Source organism: Microtus pennsylvanicus, chromosome 13 (assembly GCF_037038515.1).
Source record: "Microtus pennsylvanicus isolate mMicPen1 chromosome 13, mMicPen1.hap1, whole genome shotgun sequence".
Taxonomy (NCBI): Eukaryota; Metazoa; Chordata; class Mammalia; order Rodentia; family Cricetidae; genus Microtus; species Microtus pennsylvanicus.
In genome coordinates, this window is record NC_134591.1 from 81944935 (window position 1) to 81961108 (window position 16174).

Below are 16174 nucleotides of genomic sequence, written 5' to 3' on the forward strand. Positions count from 1 at the left end.
GTGCTGGTGGCTGCCTGGGGTGATGCTTGACATCCTGTCTAGCCGTACTCACAGCACTGAGGGAGAGGGGACGGCTTTGTCTCTGGGTCTCTCGTGTTCTCTGCCACTGTAACTGCCCCTGCTGGAGCGAGAGGACACGGTTGATGGAACCCAGCCCCAAGGGTGACAACAGGGCACTCCAGCAGCCCACGGTGCTCACGGCTTCTCCCCAACCTTGCTTAGTGTCTCTGTTGTTCCTCTCTTACTCTTTGCTGCCAACACGTGGAGACTGGGGGAGCCCTGGGTGTGACATTACATAGCTTCCCAGAAGCTTTTCTCCTGCAATCTCAGGGAGGGCCACCAGATTCCCCTGTAGGTAAACTAAAGGGAGCTTCTGGGGACAGACCGGCCGATTTTCAGGAGTGGAGATCTCATGGAGCCCTCATGTTGGTTTCCCAGGCCTTGGGTGTCCCGCACTACGTGACTATTCCTCCAGTCTCTGCCTGTGACCCTATATGACCACACCTCTCTGCTGCCTTCCTCTCTCTATCTCAAATGCCACTCGCCTGTAAGCTAAGCACACTTGTTCATTGGATTTGGGGGTCTGTGAGCAATGTGGGTAGTCTTATTTCAAGATCCAGGAGACTGGGACACAGCAGCTTTGGGGGTTTCATTTTCAGTTATCTATGTCCCTTTCAATAGGAGGGACATGAGGCAGGGCGGGGCCAGAGGGCGGTATTTGGAGAAGAGCAGCCTTCCAGGCTTGGATGTAGCCCTGACCAGGTGAGGCCTTGCCGTCCTCTCTCTTTGGGCTCAGTATCCTGTGTGGATCAGAGGTCAGGGCACTTAGGAGAGATTTTGCCCCTCTCAGAGGTGTGCTGATGAGTCTGCTCCGTCTCCAGAATGTTCCAGTGGGCACGGCTGTCCTGTCCCCTGTCCCCTGACACGAGGCCTCTCATGTCCCCTCGTCTAAGAACTACGTGTGGGTAGGCCAGCTGCTCTGCAGTTCTCACTAACCTGTCTCTCTCAGGCTGCCCCAAGGGCTTCTATGGCAAACATTGCCGTAAGAAATGCCACTGTGCTAACCGGGGCCGATGCCACCGCCTCTATGGGGCCTGCCTCTGTGACCCAGGACTCTACGGCCGCTTCTGCCATCTTGGTGAGTTCTGCCACATCTTGTGTGTGCGGATGGGAGCATCCGCCTTGTGCTGAGTCTCACACTGTGCTGGGAGTGCTGCGGCAGCTGCTGTGGATGGAGTCTAGGCATCTGGTGCTCTGTCCCTAGGCTGGTGTCATTCCTGCCTCTCTCTCATCTGGTGATGGAGGCGAGCAGGGACAGACTCCCAGGAAACTTGCAGGACACTGATCTTGTCTTGTGGAACAAAGCCAGCTCCTCAGAGTCCCCATCTCCGGGGGCACAGACACTCAGGGAAGGGAGCAGCAGATTAGCAGAGAAAGAGAGGGTGAAGGCAGTGTTTGACATTTGTAAGAGTTAATTGAGAGGGGGACACTGGGGTTGTCCTAGCTAGAAAGTGGTACGTTCCAGGGACAGCATCTCAGCTGTGAGGCCCTGGTTCACAAGCAGATGTGCTCATTCCTAGAATGTTCTGGAAGGGGACTCAGCTACAGCAGGCCCACCAGGGCCACCCTTGGTGATCCAGGCTGATTGGGGTGAGCGCTGCAGTGGGCAGGCCCCTTAAGGCTCTGTGTCTGCATGCAGCCTGCCCTCCCTGGGCCTTTGGCCCCGGCTGTTCTGAGGATTGCCGCTGTGAGCAGTCACACACACAGTCCTGTAACCCAAAGGATGGCAGCTGCTCCTGCAAGGCTGGCTTCCGGGGCGAGCGCTGCCAGGAAGGTGAGTCCCTGAGGGAGAGGGAGGTCCTGGGCCACTGAGAGCCTCACCTCCACCTCACGTTTCTGTCTTGGCTTTTACCCTGTAGCATGTGAGCCAGGCTTCTTTGGGCCAGGCTGCAGACACCATTGCACCTGCCCACCGGGTGTGGCCTGCGACCCTGTGAGCGGCGAGTGTCGGACGCAGTGTCCTCCTGGCTACCAGGGGGAGGACTGTAGCCAAGGTGAGTGACTGACCCCTGGGGCTCCAGCGACTGGGGAAACTACAGAAGCCGCAGATCCGGTGCCTGGGTGCCAATGGTCCCTTTACCCACTGTCATCCCGGGGGTATAGTTCCTGGACTATCTTAGGTGTTCAGAGGAGGAACTAGCTCTTCTGCCTGGTTCAGGCCAGAGGAACGGTCATCAGCTCTGTGAAATGACAGTTCACTCCTCTCCTCACTGAAGGTCCTGGGAGAGCTCTGGGCTGGAGTCTGGGCAAGATGGATGAGAAGGGGACAAGAGGGAGCAGGTGTGAGGAGGAGCGGGGTGGCCGCTGGGGGAAGGATGCTTTGGAGAGTTGTCATCTGGCCGTGGGGTCTTGTAGTCAGGCGTGTATGAATGAACACAGAGCCTAGAAACTCTTAATTACTTGGCAGGTAGGAGAATGGGCGTCAAGACTGCTGAGGGTAGATTAGTGAGATGGGTCCATAGGTATAACTGAAAGACCCGAGGCAAGGCTGGGGAGCAGGTAAATCATGTGCTCATTTGTTGGAGTCCAGCATATATGGGGCTGGGAGCTTGACATAGAGGACCAGAGAGGGAGGATAGGGTATGTGGCCTATACCAGCAGGGCACCTGTGACCCTTAACGTGAGGATCTAAGCCGTGTAACTTGTGGGATGGCAGGCTGGACTCTCAAACATTCAGCTTAAAGCTTCAGGACCGGGAGAGGATATAGCCATGTGGTCACAGTCCTCTAGGGAAGGGCAGGGCCCTTGGTGTTTGTGAGGCAGTCAATATGGCCGTTGCCAGCAGGCTGGAGATGTTTGAACCTCTCTTCGCATAACTCTTGCTGTCTGTATATCCATTGGTCAGATTAGACAGGAGCTTCAGGGCCCGAGTGTGACCATTTTTGGTGGGCAAGGATAGAGAGGAGTGCAGGAGCCACTAGCCTTCCCCTCTCTTCCCCTCTCTTGAGGGGAGAAAAGCAGAAAAGTTCCCAGCACCACCCAGCCAGGTACAGAGGGGGATGAGGCCTGGCAAGGGCTCTCAGGTCTTGTTGGCACAGGAGAGAATATTCAGGGCTCCCAACTCAGTCTCGAGTCCCCAGACCTGGCATGCTCTCTGGACTCTGTAGTCTCAGGCTGTTCCCCAGCTCCAGGTGTCCCTCTTTTCCATCCGTACACTGTCTGGGGAGTGGCAGGGCCGAGCCTCCTAACAGAGGCCACCCAGAACACGCGCACACACATGCCTGCATAAACACAGACTTGTCGCATGCCTTCCTTCCTAAGCCTCTGTCCCCCTTTTCCAGATTCCGTGCTGCATGCCAGGCCCCGTGAGGCAGCTGTGCAGGGAAGCCTTCCCAGCAGCCGTGGGACCAGCCCCCTGTGCTAAAAGGAAAAGGAACCCCCTCTGCCTTTCTTTACTTTATTGAAGCCTCCAGGGCTCCCAAGGATAAACCACAGGAAATGACACACATACTTTTACAGAAATGGTTCCCCTTCCCCTTGTTATTAGGCCTGGAAACTATTCCTGCCCCAAGCACAAGTCTGTGCTCAGGGGAAGAGCTCCCGAGGCCTTGAGGGACCACCTCAGCAGCAACCCTGGGCTTTCTCCCTGGTCTGTGCTGTGTGGTTGTCTCCGTGCATGCACATGTGTGCGCGTGTGCGTGCTCACGCCTGTGTGGGTGCTATGGTCAGGCACCTATCGCATGCACACGTGTTATGCCTGGTCCCCACTGCGTGCCGTGCCTCTGCATCAGGCCTGCTCTTTCATTCCAGCAACGGGCAGAGTGGGCAGATGCCAGGCAGGCAGAAATTCTGCTGTGACTTCCTCAGTTTCTACCTCAGTCTCCCCGAGAGGAGTCATAGGGAGCACAGGTGCTTTACCAAGTGAGGCCACTCAGGGCTTTCCGGTACCCAGGGCACGTCAGGGAGTGGCCATATGCATTCATGAGGCCCTGCCTTTGACCATTCCTGTACAGGACACCCTAATTCCCATACCTAATTCCTTGGTGTAACTTACATTTCAGAGTGTGGAGGGCCCCAGACTTCTGGTGTCCTTCCTTACTCTTTGTGCGGACCCATTACTGCTTCTTCCCACCCCACTCCCAGCTGATGGCTACAGCTTTGGGGCTGAGGAGCTGGGTATGAAACAGAGGGGACAGGCCAGCACACCTTGGTTGAAGTGGCTAGTAGTGGCCCCCTGGGTGGACCATCCTGGAACAGGAATTGTCCCCTGCTCCTGGGAGCTCTCCAGGGTCCTGGATGCCCATAGCGTCTGCTTGACAGGTTGCCTGGCCCTCTGGCATCCTTGCCCCTGCCTTTCCCTATGCCCCAGACTGACCTCTTGCAGATCTCCCCCCTGCCAAGTTCCTGTTCCCATCAACCCGTCCTGTTCTCCGTGGGTCTCCAGAGGATGCTCCTAGCCTTGATAGCTACACACAGAGTGACTGAAGCCACCTGCTCTCGCCTACAGAGTGCCCAGTAGGAACGTTTGGTGTGAACTGCTCAGGTTCCTGCTCCTGTGTGGGGGCTCCCTGCCACCGGGTCACAGGACAGTGTCTGTGCCCACTGGGGAAGACGGGGGAAGACTGTGGAGCAGGTGAGTGACAGCTGCTTGGCTCCAGGGGGCCCGACCCTGGGTTGCGTTTAAGAATACCACCCTGGACCACATTTAGGGACTCTTGATCCCAGTCCAAGCTCTGTTTGGGGGACCACAGTCTAGGCTACAGTTAGGGACCCTGATATCAGATCTGTTTGGGAACCCCACCATAAATCATGTTGGATGCTTAGCCCTGACGATGCTGTGCTGGGCTCCTTTATAATAACTTCAGGGACTCGTGCTGGAACAAGCTGGGGTGTGGGAGGTGCCCTGCACTGTGCCCTCCTGGACCATCAGCTCCCCGTCTCTCTAGCAGGCTCTTTATTTTGCTCTTGAACTGTCCCTGGGGTGCCCTGCAGCCCTGGGGTTCTGAGGCCTGCCTCTTTCCTTAGCAGTCTTATATGGGAACAGTGGTCCCCTCTCTGGATTATGGCAAGAGAGGCCTCCAGTGATGTATTGGGCACACACCAGTGTGTCAGCTAGGGGTACAGGGGAAAGAATAACTGACCCTGGAAGTGGGCTCTAGATTGTCCCGAGGGCCGTTGGGGGCTTGGCTGTCAGGAGATCTGCCCTGCGTGCGAACACGGTGCCAGCTGTGACCCTGGGACTGGAGTCTGCCTGTGCCTCCCTGGCTTTGTTGGTAGCCGCTGCCAGGATGGTGAGTATGGCTGGTGTCTGACCTCAGCGTCCACCGGTGGCTCTGGGTGGGTGTGCCAGGCCGCCACGCCCACCCTCTTTACCGCCAACAGCTTGCCCAGCTGGCTGGTTTGGAACTGGCTGCCAGATGAGGTGTGCCTGTGCCAACGACGGACACTGCCACCCAGCCACTGGCCGCTGTAGCTGTGCTCCAGGGTGGACTGGTCTCAGCTGCCAGAGAGGTATGCGGTTCCTTTGCCCGTCCTTTGTGCACAGGTCCCTCCCTTGCCCCTGGCCCAAGATGACCTGGCTCTGGAGCTCACCCAAGGTGACTCTGAGCTCACTCTGTTGCAGCCTGTGACAGCGGACATTGGGGGCCCGATTGCATCCACGCTTGCAACTGCACTGTGGGCCATGGGAGCTGTGATGCCATCAGCGGCCTATGCCTGTGTGAGGCTGGCTACGAAGGTCCTCGGTGTGAGCAGTGTGAGTACTGGCCTGGCATTTGTACCCTTCTCTCATGCACAGACGTGTGACCCCACACACACGAGAACACTTGCATCTGCACATACGTGTGCACACGTGTACCTGAGTATTCCGGTGCACACACACCATACATGCAGCTGTCAGTGGCAGACTTCAAGCTTGCCTGGAGTAGCAGGTGCAGAGTTGGGGCTGTCCCAGCCGAGGGCGGGGAGGCTAGGAGGGTTCCTTAGGGCCCTGTTTGTGTCCTTCCAAGGCTTGCGGATGGGCTGAGTCAGAGTAGCTGGTTTTAGAGGCCGCCCTAGGTGAGAGCCTAGTGGGCTCTGAAGATGAGGTCTGGGGAAAGGGTGGAGGGGTGTGGTAAAGTCAAGTATCCCCACCGTTGGAAGGGAGGGGCTTCTTTGTCAGGCCTTTCCCTTCAGTCCTGGGCTCTGGCCAGACTCTTGGTGTCCCAAACTAACAGTGAGCTGGCTTTTGTGTCTTAGGGTGTCGCCAGGGGTACTTTGGGGCTAACTGTGAGCAGAAGTGCAAGTGTGAGCACGGGGCAGCCTGTGACCATGTCAGTGGGGCCTGTACCTGCCCGGCCGGCTGGAGGGGGAGCTTCTGTGAGCACGGTGAGCTGGGTGCAGTCTGGGGTGTGAGCACGGGGCAGCCTGTGACCATGTCAGTGGGGCCTGTACCTGCCCGGCCGGCTGGAGGGGGAGCTTCTGTGAGCACAGTGAGCTGGGGCGTGAGCATGGTGAGCTGGGTGCAGGCTGGGGGGTGAGCATGGTGAGCTGGGTGCAGGCTGGGGTGTGAGCATGGTGAACTGGGTGCAGGCTGGGGCGTGAGCATTGTGAACTGGGTGCAGGCTGGGGTGTGAGCATGGTGAACTGGGTGCAGGGCAGGGTCCTCTGGCCTCTGAGCCTCTTGTCAAGGCCACTTTTGTCTGCAGCCTGTCCCGCTGGCTTCTTCGGGTTAGACTGTGCCCATGCCTGTAACTGCTCCGCTGGGGCCACCTGCGATGCTGTGACCGGCTCCTGCATCTGCCCAGCTGGCCGCTGGGGCCCACACTGCGCCCAGAGTATGTAAGGGGCTTCAGCCTGGGTTCTGTGGGAGCACAGGTTCTTCATGATGGGGGGGGACACCCCTGGGGCCCCTTCCTGGCATCCAACTGAGGACACAGCTTCACCCATGAGATTCTAAATGATCACCCCTTGGTGGCTGCTCTGCTGAGAGGTGGCCCTGAGACTCTGGCAGATTGTCTCAGCTCCCTGACACCTTCTCCTAGAGTCCCCTGGCTATGTCCCTGATGGCTCCTCTCTGCTTACAGCTTGCCCATCCCTCACTTATGGGCTTAACTGCAGCCAGATTTGTACCTGTTTCAACGGGGCCTCTTGTGACCCCGTCCATGGGCAATGCCTCTGTGCCCCTGGCTGGATGGGACCCACCTGCCTGCAGGGTAAGCCCTGCCTAGGAGTTCAGGGTCCAGTCCTGGGTAATGGTCTCTCAGTGGGGCCATGGAGGGACATGGGGGAAGTTGGGAGGGATCTTGACTCTGGCCTTTGGTGCCATGCTCCCAAGGCCAGGCTGGTGGGTCGAGGACGGGCCTGGGCTCAGCCTGATAAGATTCCAACTTGAAAGTAAGGGTGGGCTTTGGGGTATGTGGAAACTCTGCTGGCCAGACACTGAGGCTTGCTTCTGCTTTCTGGGCCTTAGCCTGCCCTGCTGGCCTGCACGGCAAGGACTGTCAACATTCCTGTCTGTGCCGCAACGGAGGGAGCTGTGACCCTATCTCGGGCCAGTGCATGTGCCCAGAGGGCTGGACCGGCTTGGCCTGTGAGGAAGGTGAGCTGGCAGGCCTGGGTAATAGACATGCCCTCAGGCCTAAGAGGACTCTCTTTGGAGGATCAGCACCCTGGGGGTGGCTGTGGCGTCCAGCCTGCCACTCAAGGACACAGATGTAGGGATGTTGGGCTAGTATCTCCTGGACAGAGCCGTACCCCAGAAAGTCAGACACTCCCTACCCGTACTTTTTCAGAGTGCCTTCCTGGACACTACGGAGCTGGCTGTCAGCTCAGCTGCAGTTGCCATAACGGAGGCATATGTGACCGGCTCACAGGGCACTGCCTCTGCCCAGCCGGCTGGACTGGGGACAAGTGTCAGAGCCGTGAGTGGGTTCCGGGAAGCTGGGAGGTTCTGCCAAGGGCAACCCTGTTTTACTCCATGCTGAAGATATGTATGGGCCAGGCCTGGTTCTCGCCAATATGGCCCACTGTTGAATGGGTTCAGGGCCTCCTGGCTGTACCTAAGAGGCCAACCTGATTGGCTGGTTTGTTTTTATTTTGGAAAGAGGGGTGTACTCATCTCAAGGCTTCAGAGAGAAAGACTTGGTCTCTGGACTTGAAGCCTAGACTCCATGATTACAAGATGCTGCCCAGGCTGTAGCTTTTGTGCCCATGATCTTATTCACCCCCTCCAGACTTTGAACCCCTCAGAGTCTGGACAAGTAGATACTGGGCTGACTCGTCCTCATTCTAACCTACTGAGTCTTTCATTCAATGGCTCCCTTTCTATGCAGGCCAACTTAGACAGCCCCTTGCTCAGACCTAAACGTGGCCAAGTCAGGATCCTCAGGGGCCTCCATAACTCTTCATGGCTTCTAGACCCAGCCTCCCTTTTCCCCTCGACTTCCATGGGCTGAGGCCCCAAGGCTGTAATTCCCAATCTTCCTGTCTGTCTCTCATGCCACAGCCTGTGCCAAGGGCATGTTTGGAGTTCACTGTGAAGAGCATTGTACCTGCCGGAGAGGTGCCACCTGCCACCATGTCACCGGGGCCTGCCTCTGTCCCCCAGGATGGAGGGGCTCACAGTGCGAGGATGGTGAGCCTAGACAGGAGTGCATGGGTCGGATGGCTGGTGGGGGGAGCTGGCCCTGCACCCCTCACCTAGACAGGAGAGCACAGATCGGATGGCTGGGGGGAGCTGGCCCTGCACCCCTCACCTAGACAGGAGAGCCCAGATCGGATGGCTGGGGGGAGCTGGCCCTGCACCCCTCACCTAGAGAGGAGAGCACAGATCGGATGGCTGGGGGGAGCTGGCCCTGCACACCTCACCTAGACACAGGAGAGCACAGATCGGATGGCTGGGGGGAGCTGGCCCTGCACCCCTCACCTAGACAGGAGAGCAAAGATCGGATGGCTGGGGGGAGCTGGCCCTGCATAGCCGCTTCCGGGTTCCCAGCTGCCCACCTCTAGGAAAGCCTGCCTAATTCTCCCCTTTCTGCAGCCTGCCCACGTGGCTGGTTTGGAGAGTCCTGTGCACAGCAATGCCGCTGCCCACCTGGTGCCCCCTGCCACCATGTTACTGGGGAGTGCCATTGTCCCCCTGGCTTCACTGGACCTGGCTGTGAGCAGGGTAAGTGCTCCCCTCAACATCTACCCTGTAGAGTGGGACAGCTGGGGGATTCCCGAGGGCTAGACCAGGGCTGACCCTACCCAACTTATACCCAGCTTGCCAGCCTGGCACCTTTGGAAAGGACTGTGGGCACCTATGCCAATGTCCTGGTGAGACCTGGACCTGCCACCCTGCTTCAGGAGCCTGCATATGCTCTGCCGGTTACCATGGCACCGATTGTCAGCAACGTGAGTGCTGCCCACTGCGTCAGGGAAGCTGGGGTTCTGTCTGCTCTTCTGGTATGCAGGGTGGCCATGCTGTGTTCAGGGCTGCTGCAGCTCGCAGGGTAGCCATGCCGTGTTCAGAGCTGCTGCAGCTCTCAGGGCGGCTGTGCAGTGTTCAGGGCTGCTGCAGCTCTCAAGGCGGCCATGCCGTGTTCAGGGCTGCTGCAGCTCGCAGGGCGGCCATGCAGTGTTCAGGGCTGCTGCATGTTTGACTCCAGCCCCCAGCTTATGTAGCAGACCCTCTGTCTCCCTGCAGGATGCCCACCCGGGCGCTATGGGCCAGGCTGTGAACAAGTTTGTAGGTGTCTCAATGGTGGCTCCTGCAATGCGGCCACGGGAGCTTGCTACTGCCCTGCTGGATTCCTGGGGTCTGACTGCAGCCTCGGTGAGTGGCCAGGCTGCAGGGCTGGATGGCTTATTGTTGAAGTTCTGGAAGAGGGGGTAGGGCCCTGCTGGCCGGCCTATAGGAGGACAGCCAGCCCCCTGCCCACCCCTGATTCTTGCCCCCCATTACTGAACTAAGGTAGAGTGGCAATGAGGGTGTGCTGCCCTGGGGCGTCAGTGTGATCCCAGAGGGCCCCCATCTTCTGGCCAGCTCTGTTCCAGGCATACCAGGCACTGAGAACATCCCTGTGGCCAAGCATCCCGCCCAGGAAAGGGACTTTGTCCTGAGTCACGTGGGGATTGTTGTGTCAGTGTGTCTCTGTAGGGATGGCCTGGGACCCAGCTCCCAGCAGAACTTCTCGTGGAGCCTCTGACAGAGCCCAGGTGGAAGCAACCACTTACCTGCTCTCTCCACAGCCTGTCCGCAGGGTCGCTTCGGCCCCGACTGTACCCATGTGTGTGCGTGTGGGCAAGGGGCGGCCTGTGATCCTGTGTCAGGGACTTGTGTCTGTCCTCCTGGGAAGACTGGAGTCCACTGTGAACATGGTGAGTGTCTGCCGGGAGCTGGGCACATGCACAGTTCACCGACATATCACTGAGTCACGGAGCAGGCTGCCGAAGTGAGCCCATCATGAGGGGTGTGTATGCCTGTTCCCCAGGGACACAGTCACACTCACAGCCACTGTCAATTCTCCAGAAGCCTTGCCTGAGAAGCTGTGTCCTCACCATATGCCTGCCCTGATAGCAAACATGTCATCTCATGCCAGCTCAGGCCCCACCCACACAGGACTCTTGAGACTTGGTTCATTCCATGACCTGTTCATGTCTCTGTGGCCAGCAGAACCTCCTCCTGAGCCTGGTAGCTCTTTGTGACCTGGTAATGTCTTCTTGGAAGAGTGTTGTCCTGGTCCTTTTGCCAGGCCCAGGCTGGGGTCCCCTGCAGGGACAAAGTTAGATTGGCAAGAAATGGGTCAACCAGGGGACAGTGGTCATGGTCCACACTCATGTCAGTGACCCAGTACAGGGCCACACACACAGTTCCTCCCTTAGTCCTCACCAGGGGCTACTCTCTGAACCTGCTGCTCCTGCCTGGGACTGGTGTAGTCAGATTAGAAGCCCAAGGCCAGGCTGTAGCCAGGATGCTACCTAGTTCGCTCCTAGGAAAGATAGTGGCGTGGACAGGCAGTACAAGGTAGTCAACAAGCCCCCTCTGAGTCCACATGGCTGGCCATGCCTGACCTGTGGCCTCAGTCCTAAGGACGTGTGATGGGAAGGAAGCCTTCCTGACTCCTTGCCAGCTGTGCAGGTGCTTACAGCCCCTGAAGACCCTGGTCCCCTTTATCTTAGAGTGGCCCTCAGTCCTGGTGCTGTGGACACCGTGAGGGCCAGGCCAGCCCTAGGCAGCTCAGGAAGCATTTGTGAGTGAATGCCAGTCTGTGGGGAGCATATCCCCAGAACGTGTCCACCCCTTGCCCTTGTTAGAGCTCTCAGTTGTGCCTGCCTTCTGCCCCTAGGGTGTCCCCAGAATCGCTTTGGCGAGGGCTGTGAACTCGAGTGTGCCTGCAGGAATGGCGGCCTGTGTCATGCTACTAATGGCAGCTGTTCCTGCCCGCTGGGCTGGATGGGGCCACACTGCGATCAGGGTGAGTTTCTGAGAGCGGCTGGACCAAAACATCCACACGTATCTATCGAGCAGGGAGGGTCTTGCTCTGGACCCCAAGAAGGATGCAGAGCTCAGAGCCCGGGCAGCTGTGTAGGGGCACAGAGAAGGATGCAGAGCCCAAGGCCCCGGGCAGCTGTGTAGGGGCACAGAGAAGGATGCAGAGCCCAGGGCCCAGGCGGCTGTGTAGGGGCACAGAGAAGGATGCAGAGCCCAGGGCCCAGGCGGCTGTGTAGGGGCACAGAGAAGGATGCAGAGCCCAGGGTCCGGGCAGCTGTGTAGGGGCACAGAGTCAGGTGCACTTAAGAAACCTGTATCCCATCCCTGCACAGCCTGCCCTGCTGGGCACTATGGTGCCGCCTGCCTCCTCACGTGCTCCTGTCAGAACAACGGCACCTGTGAGCCCACCACGGGGGCCTGCCGCTGTGGTCCTGGCTTCTACGGTCCAGCTTGTGAGCACTGTGAGTGGGGCTCTCCCCTTACCTTGGACACACCATCCAGGCTGGTCCTGGTTCTGAGAGCAATGGCCACTTTCTCAGTCACTGTCCATGGGGAGAGAAGGGATGAGCCCGATCAGGCTCTGGACTGGAGGTGCCTGCTCAGGGTCACACAGGATAGGTAGAAGGTGGGCTCCCAGGCCAGCTCCTTATGCCTCTCATGTGAGTCTGGCTGGGATGCTGGCTTATGGTGGGAGCTGGGAAAGAGGGAGATTAGGACATTCAGGGAAGGGCCTCTCTCAGTTCCTGGGTTCGGTCCTTTGCTCATTCTGGGAGAACTGGGGGTTTCTGTTGCCTTCTGCCCTCGACTCACTCTAACCAGGGTCCTCCTTCAGCCTGCCCCCCTGGCTTCTACGGATCCGGTTGCCAGGGAGTCTGTGAGTGTCAACAGGGAGCCTCCTGCGACCCTGTCAGCGGCCGATGCCTCTGCCCCGCTGGCTTCCACGGCCAGTTCTGCGAGAAGGGTGAGTGTCAGGCCCCCACCCAACCCCTTTACCCTTTCCTCGTCTTGTTTGATTTGGGGGTGGGAACACGGAGCCTGTTGCCCCCACCAGGGTGCCAGCCAGGCTTTTTTGGAGACGGCTGCCAGCAGCAGTGTGACTGCCAGAGAGGGGTGCCCTGTGACCCCGCCAGCGGCCTCTGCCTTTGCCCACTGGGGCGTACAGGAGCCACATGTGACCTGGGTGAGTGGAGGGTCCTGCTCAGGGTGGGACCAATCATGTGGGCTGGGTACCTGCATGCCAGGCCTCAGCCTGAGCACTGTGCCTTCCTGTGATCTCTTGTCCAGCCTGCACCCTCTGGGGGGCCGTTGACAGTGGCCAGAATATGATAAACCAAGCACAGACACCCTCTGTAGCTGCCGAGGTTAGGCCCTGCTCTGTGGTAGTCTAGAGTCTCTGGCTCTATCTGGCTGTCATGAGAAAGGCCTCAATCAGGTGGAAATATGTCCATGACCCCTTCAGGGCCAGACTGCCTAAGGATGGGGGGCTGTTCTACTGGGGGGGGCAAAACTGAGTTTATGACTTTTGGATTCATGTGGCTGCTCTGTACTGCCTCACTAGCCCAGGCACCAGGCAGGAATGTGTGCCCAGGGCTTGTGGTTGGTGTTTCTCCATGTAGGAGCCCACGGTTACAGCACAGACTTTTTAACAAGTGCATAGGAACTGTTATCCTTTTCAGAGGAAACTGAGGCCCATGGTTTTGTCTCCTTCCTCCACGGGCCTCATGCCCCCTGGGCTGTCTACCCATGGTCCAGGCAGATGGAATGGAGATTTATGCCCTTCTCTCCTACCTCCTGCCCCTACAGATTGCAGAAAGGGCCGCTTTGGGCCTGGCTGTGCCCTGCACTGTGACTGTAGGGGTGGGGCTGACTGCGACCCCATCAGTGGGCGGTGCCATTGTGTGGACGGCTACACAGGGCCCACTTGCCGGGAAGGTGAGTCAGGTTCCCAGGCCAGGAACCCACCCCTTGTCCTAATACCACCACCAAGTGAGAAACGCAGCCATCCCTTCCTGGCGCCCACGGAACGCACACAGCCAGTGGTTCATGAGTAGGCCTCAAGCGGGTTCCCGAGGGCAATAATGGGACGCGCTGTCAGCCTGGAGCACCAGCCTTTTCCTTTGAGTGACCTGCAGATTCCGTGGGATCTCACAGATCCCTATGCAGGCGGGGCTGGGTGATTCAGGACATGCGGGTGCTGTGTGCCCGCGTATCTGTGAGCAGCACTGTATGCATGTTAATCCACGTGTGTACACCAGCGTGTTGTGAGATAGTGCGCGTGTACATGTGCCAGTACACCAGAGCAGCGACACAAGCCTGTATGTGCATGCACTATGTGTGTGTACATGTTTCAGGCATGTGCCCTCTAGGTGCGTGTGTGCTCCAGGTGTGTGTGTACTCCAGACATGTCTTGCTGATATATGTGTGTCCCGGGTATGCATCTTCATGGTGTGTGTGCTCAAGGTACAAGCTCTATGAGGGTATGCATGGGCTGTAGGTATGCAGTTTCAGGGTATGTATGTGTTCCATGTATACACTCTGCGGGTCTAAGTATGATCTAGGTATGTGTTTCCCAGCTGTGAGTGCTCTGTGTGTACATGGCTTCAGGTGTACATGTGTGCCCACATCTTTGTGCATCATGTGCCTATGCTTGCTCCTGTGATGCTCATGCACCAGGCATGCATGCATGCATATGTACTCTGTGGAATTCAAGTGCATGTGTTATGGTGCATACCTGAGCCAGGCATGTATGTTCCAGTACACGTGTGTGCACCAGACACGCATGTGTACACATGCTTTATTGTATACTGTGCCTGTGTTTGCCACATGGAGTCTTTTGATTCCCCAAGTCCCCGAGTCTCTGGGACTGCACCTCCCATATACTAGGTAGAGCTGGCTGTGCTGCACCGCCGTGAATAGCCACAGCCCACATGGCATCTCTTGTTGGCTCCCCAGGCCCAGTCTGCGGAGGGTGCTGGGACGGATCTCTATAGAGGGAGGTGATAGGCCAGCAGTCGTACTCTGAGGGTAGGACATGAAAGAGAGGAGGGCCCAGACCAGGGAGTCCTCAGTCTGAAGACGTTCAGTGCAGACGGGATACTGCCTGAATCATTTTTAGCCTCTCCAAGGTGGTCATGGCCTCAAACTATTAAGAGCCATGCCTGGAGCTCATGGGTAGGATCAGGTTCCGGATTAGGTTGCAATTTGCTGACCAGTGCTTGAGTACATAATGCTATCCACAGTGGCACCCAGTGGTCAAATCTGGTACTACACCTAAGGGCCTTGCCATTTAGCAGATCTCTGAGGATGGGGCTGTGGGGAGAGAGAGCATTGTTGGCCCCTGGGAGTCCTGGGATAGTTCTTTTTCCCTGGGGTAAGCTTGGCTTAACCTTGGGTGAAGCTTTTCCCACCCAGCCTCGAAGCCCTGTCTCCCACCTTTCTTGGAATTGACAGAGTGGGAGCTGAGCAGACCCCCTCCCCCAGTGCTTACGTGAGTGTGGTATGGAGAAGGTTATGATGGTGGCTGTGTGAGGTCCCTCTGGGCATGGGCGATAATGCCTTCCTGGCCCACTACTGGTGTCTACCCAAGTGGACAACATGAGCTGTCTATGGCCCAGCTCCCTGGGAGCCCAGAGTTCATATGGAGAACACGCTTGCCCAGACACGGCTCTGGTTAGGCCCACACAATGATGAACATCTTTGCTTCCCTGTGCCTTCAGAACCTGAACCTTGGAGATGGGACTGGACCATGGGGGGGGGCGGGGATGGGCTGTTGCCTTTACCGGACTTCATCCTGGAATTGGCCGTCTTGGGGATTCCCACCGCACCTTGTTGCTGACCCTCTTTTCTTCCTGTGTCTCCAGTGGCCACACAGCCATCCTCCGGCAGACGGGCACCCCAGCGACCCAGCAGCAGGGCCATGAAGCATTAGCTCATGGAAGTCCCACAGAGGACCACTACCATGTTCCAGCCCAAGGGACTGAGAGGACGTGTGTGGGTCCACACCTCCTCCGGAAAGCAGTGGATCTCTGTGGATGGTCACACAGCTACCTACCAAGGCCTCGTGGCCAGGGGAAGATGGCTGTGGTGAACACAAGGAGCCCAGGGAAGAGGACCAGGCCTCAGGCCTCCATGTACCCGGGCACCGTGTGGGCTGTGCTGAGGAATCCTGGTTCTCTTTAGGGACCTGGGTTGGGACCAAGGCAGGAGTAGGCGAGGCCCCACCTGCCTGACAGACAGGTCCTTCTGGTGCTAAGGCCGCAGACCGCTGCAGCCAGCCAACTGTTTACCTGGAAACGCCGTCCGGCCCGTATTTATGTAAAGGTATTTATGGGCAATTCCACTTGCCATCGCGGCCCTGGGTCAGCTGGAAGCTACCCCATCCCGGAAGCTTGGACTCAGGCCGCTGGGCCATGGGATCTCCAGTTTTGTAAAGTCCTGAGAGTTAAAGGCACACTGGTGTCTTCGTGGCCTGGGTTTCTGTGCTTTTCATAGACTCGGTGTGGGTCCTCCCAAGAGCAGCTGGCTTGAGGGCTCTCGCATGGGAGCCTCCCCAGCCAGGAGGCCCGGGTGGGTTCTGTGCCCCTCTCTAATGGCCAAGGAGAACACACTGGTGCCTAAGACACCTCCAGAGAGCTAGAAAGTCTTCCTGTAGGAAGGACGTCTCAGAGAGGGCAGGGCAGGGCTGGCGCGGAAGGGGATCCATGCTTAACCCAAACAGCC

At 58.0% G+C, this 16174-nt stretch overlaps 1 protein-coding gene across 3 annotated transcripts in view; it reads left to right on the plus strand.

Moving 5' to 3' along the window:
• The window catches only part of Megf6 (multiple EGF like domains 6), a 95865-nt gene extending 80337 nt beyond the window's left edge, over positions 1-15528 (plus strand). For 2 of the 3 annotated variants that reach the window (XM_075944984.1, XM_075944985.1), the window contains 23 exons: positions 1010-1138; positions 1700-1834; positions 1920-2054; positions 4508-4633; positions 5160-5291; positions 5383-5511; positions 5624-5755; positions 6238-6366; positions 6687-6815; positions 7065-7193; positions 7451-7579; positions 7773-7901; positions 8486-8614; positions 9020-9148; positions 9244-9375; positions 9668-9796; positions 10213-10341; positions 11310-11438; positions 11788-11916; positions 12288-12416; positions 12507-12635; positions 13259-13387; positions 15316-15528. In XM_075944984.1, coding sequence (XP_075801099.1) covers positions 1010-1138; positions 1700-1834; positions 1920-2054; positions 4508-4633; positions 5160-5291; positions 5383-5511; positions 5624-5755; positions 6238-6366; positions 6687-6815; positions 7065-7193; positions 7451-7579; positions 7773-7901; positions 8486-8614; positions 9020-9148; positions 9244-9375; positions 9668-9796; positions 10213-10341; positions 11310-11438; positions 11788-11916; positions 12288-12416; positions 12507-12635; positions 13259-13387; positions 15316-15383 — 2924 coding nt within the window. In that variant the 3' untranslated portion in view covers positions 15384-15528. The remainder of the gene's footprint in view (positions 1-1009; positions 1139-1699; positions 1835-1919; positions 2055-4507; positions 4634-5159; positions 5292-5382; positions 5512-5623; positions 5756-6237; positions 6367-6686; positions 6816-7064; positions 7194-7450; positions 7580-7772; positions 7902-8485; positions 8615-9019; positions 9149-9243; positions 9376-9667; positions 9797-10212; positions 10342-11309; positions 11439-11787; positions 11917-12287; positions 12417-12506; positions 12636-13258; positions 13388-15315) is intronic. The other variant, XM_075944986.1, reaches the window with a different exon arrangement.
• The last annotated feature ends 646 nt before the right edge of the window (positions 15529-16174 follow it).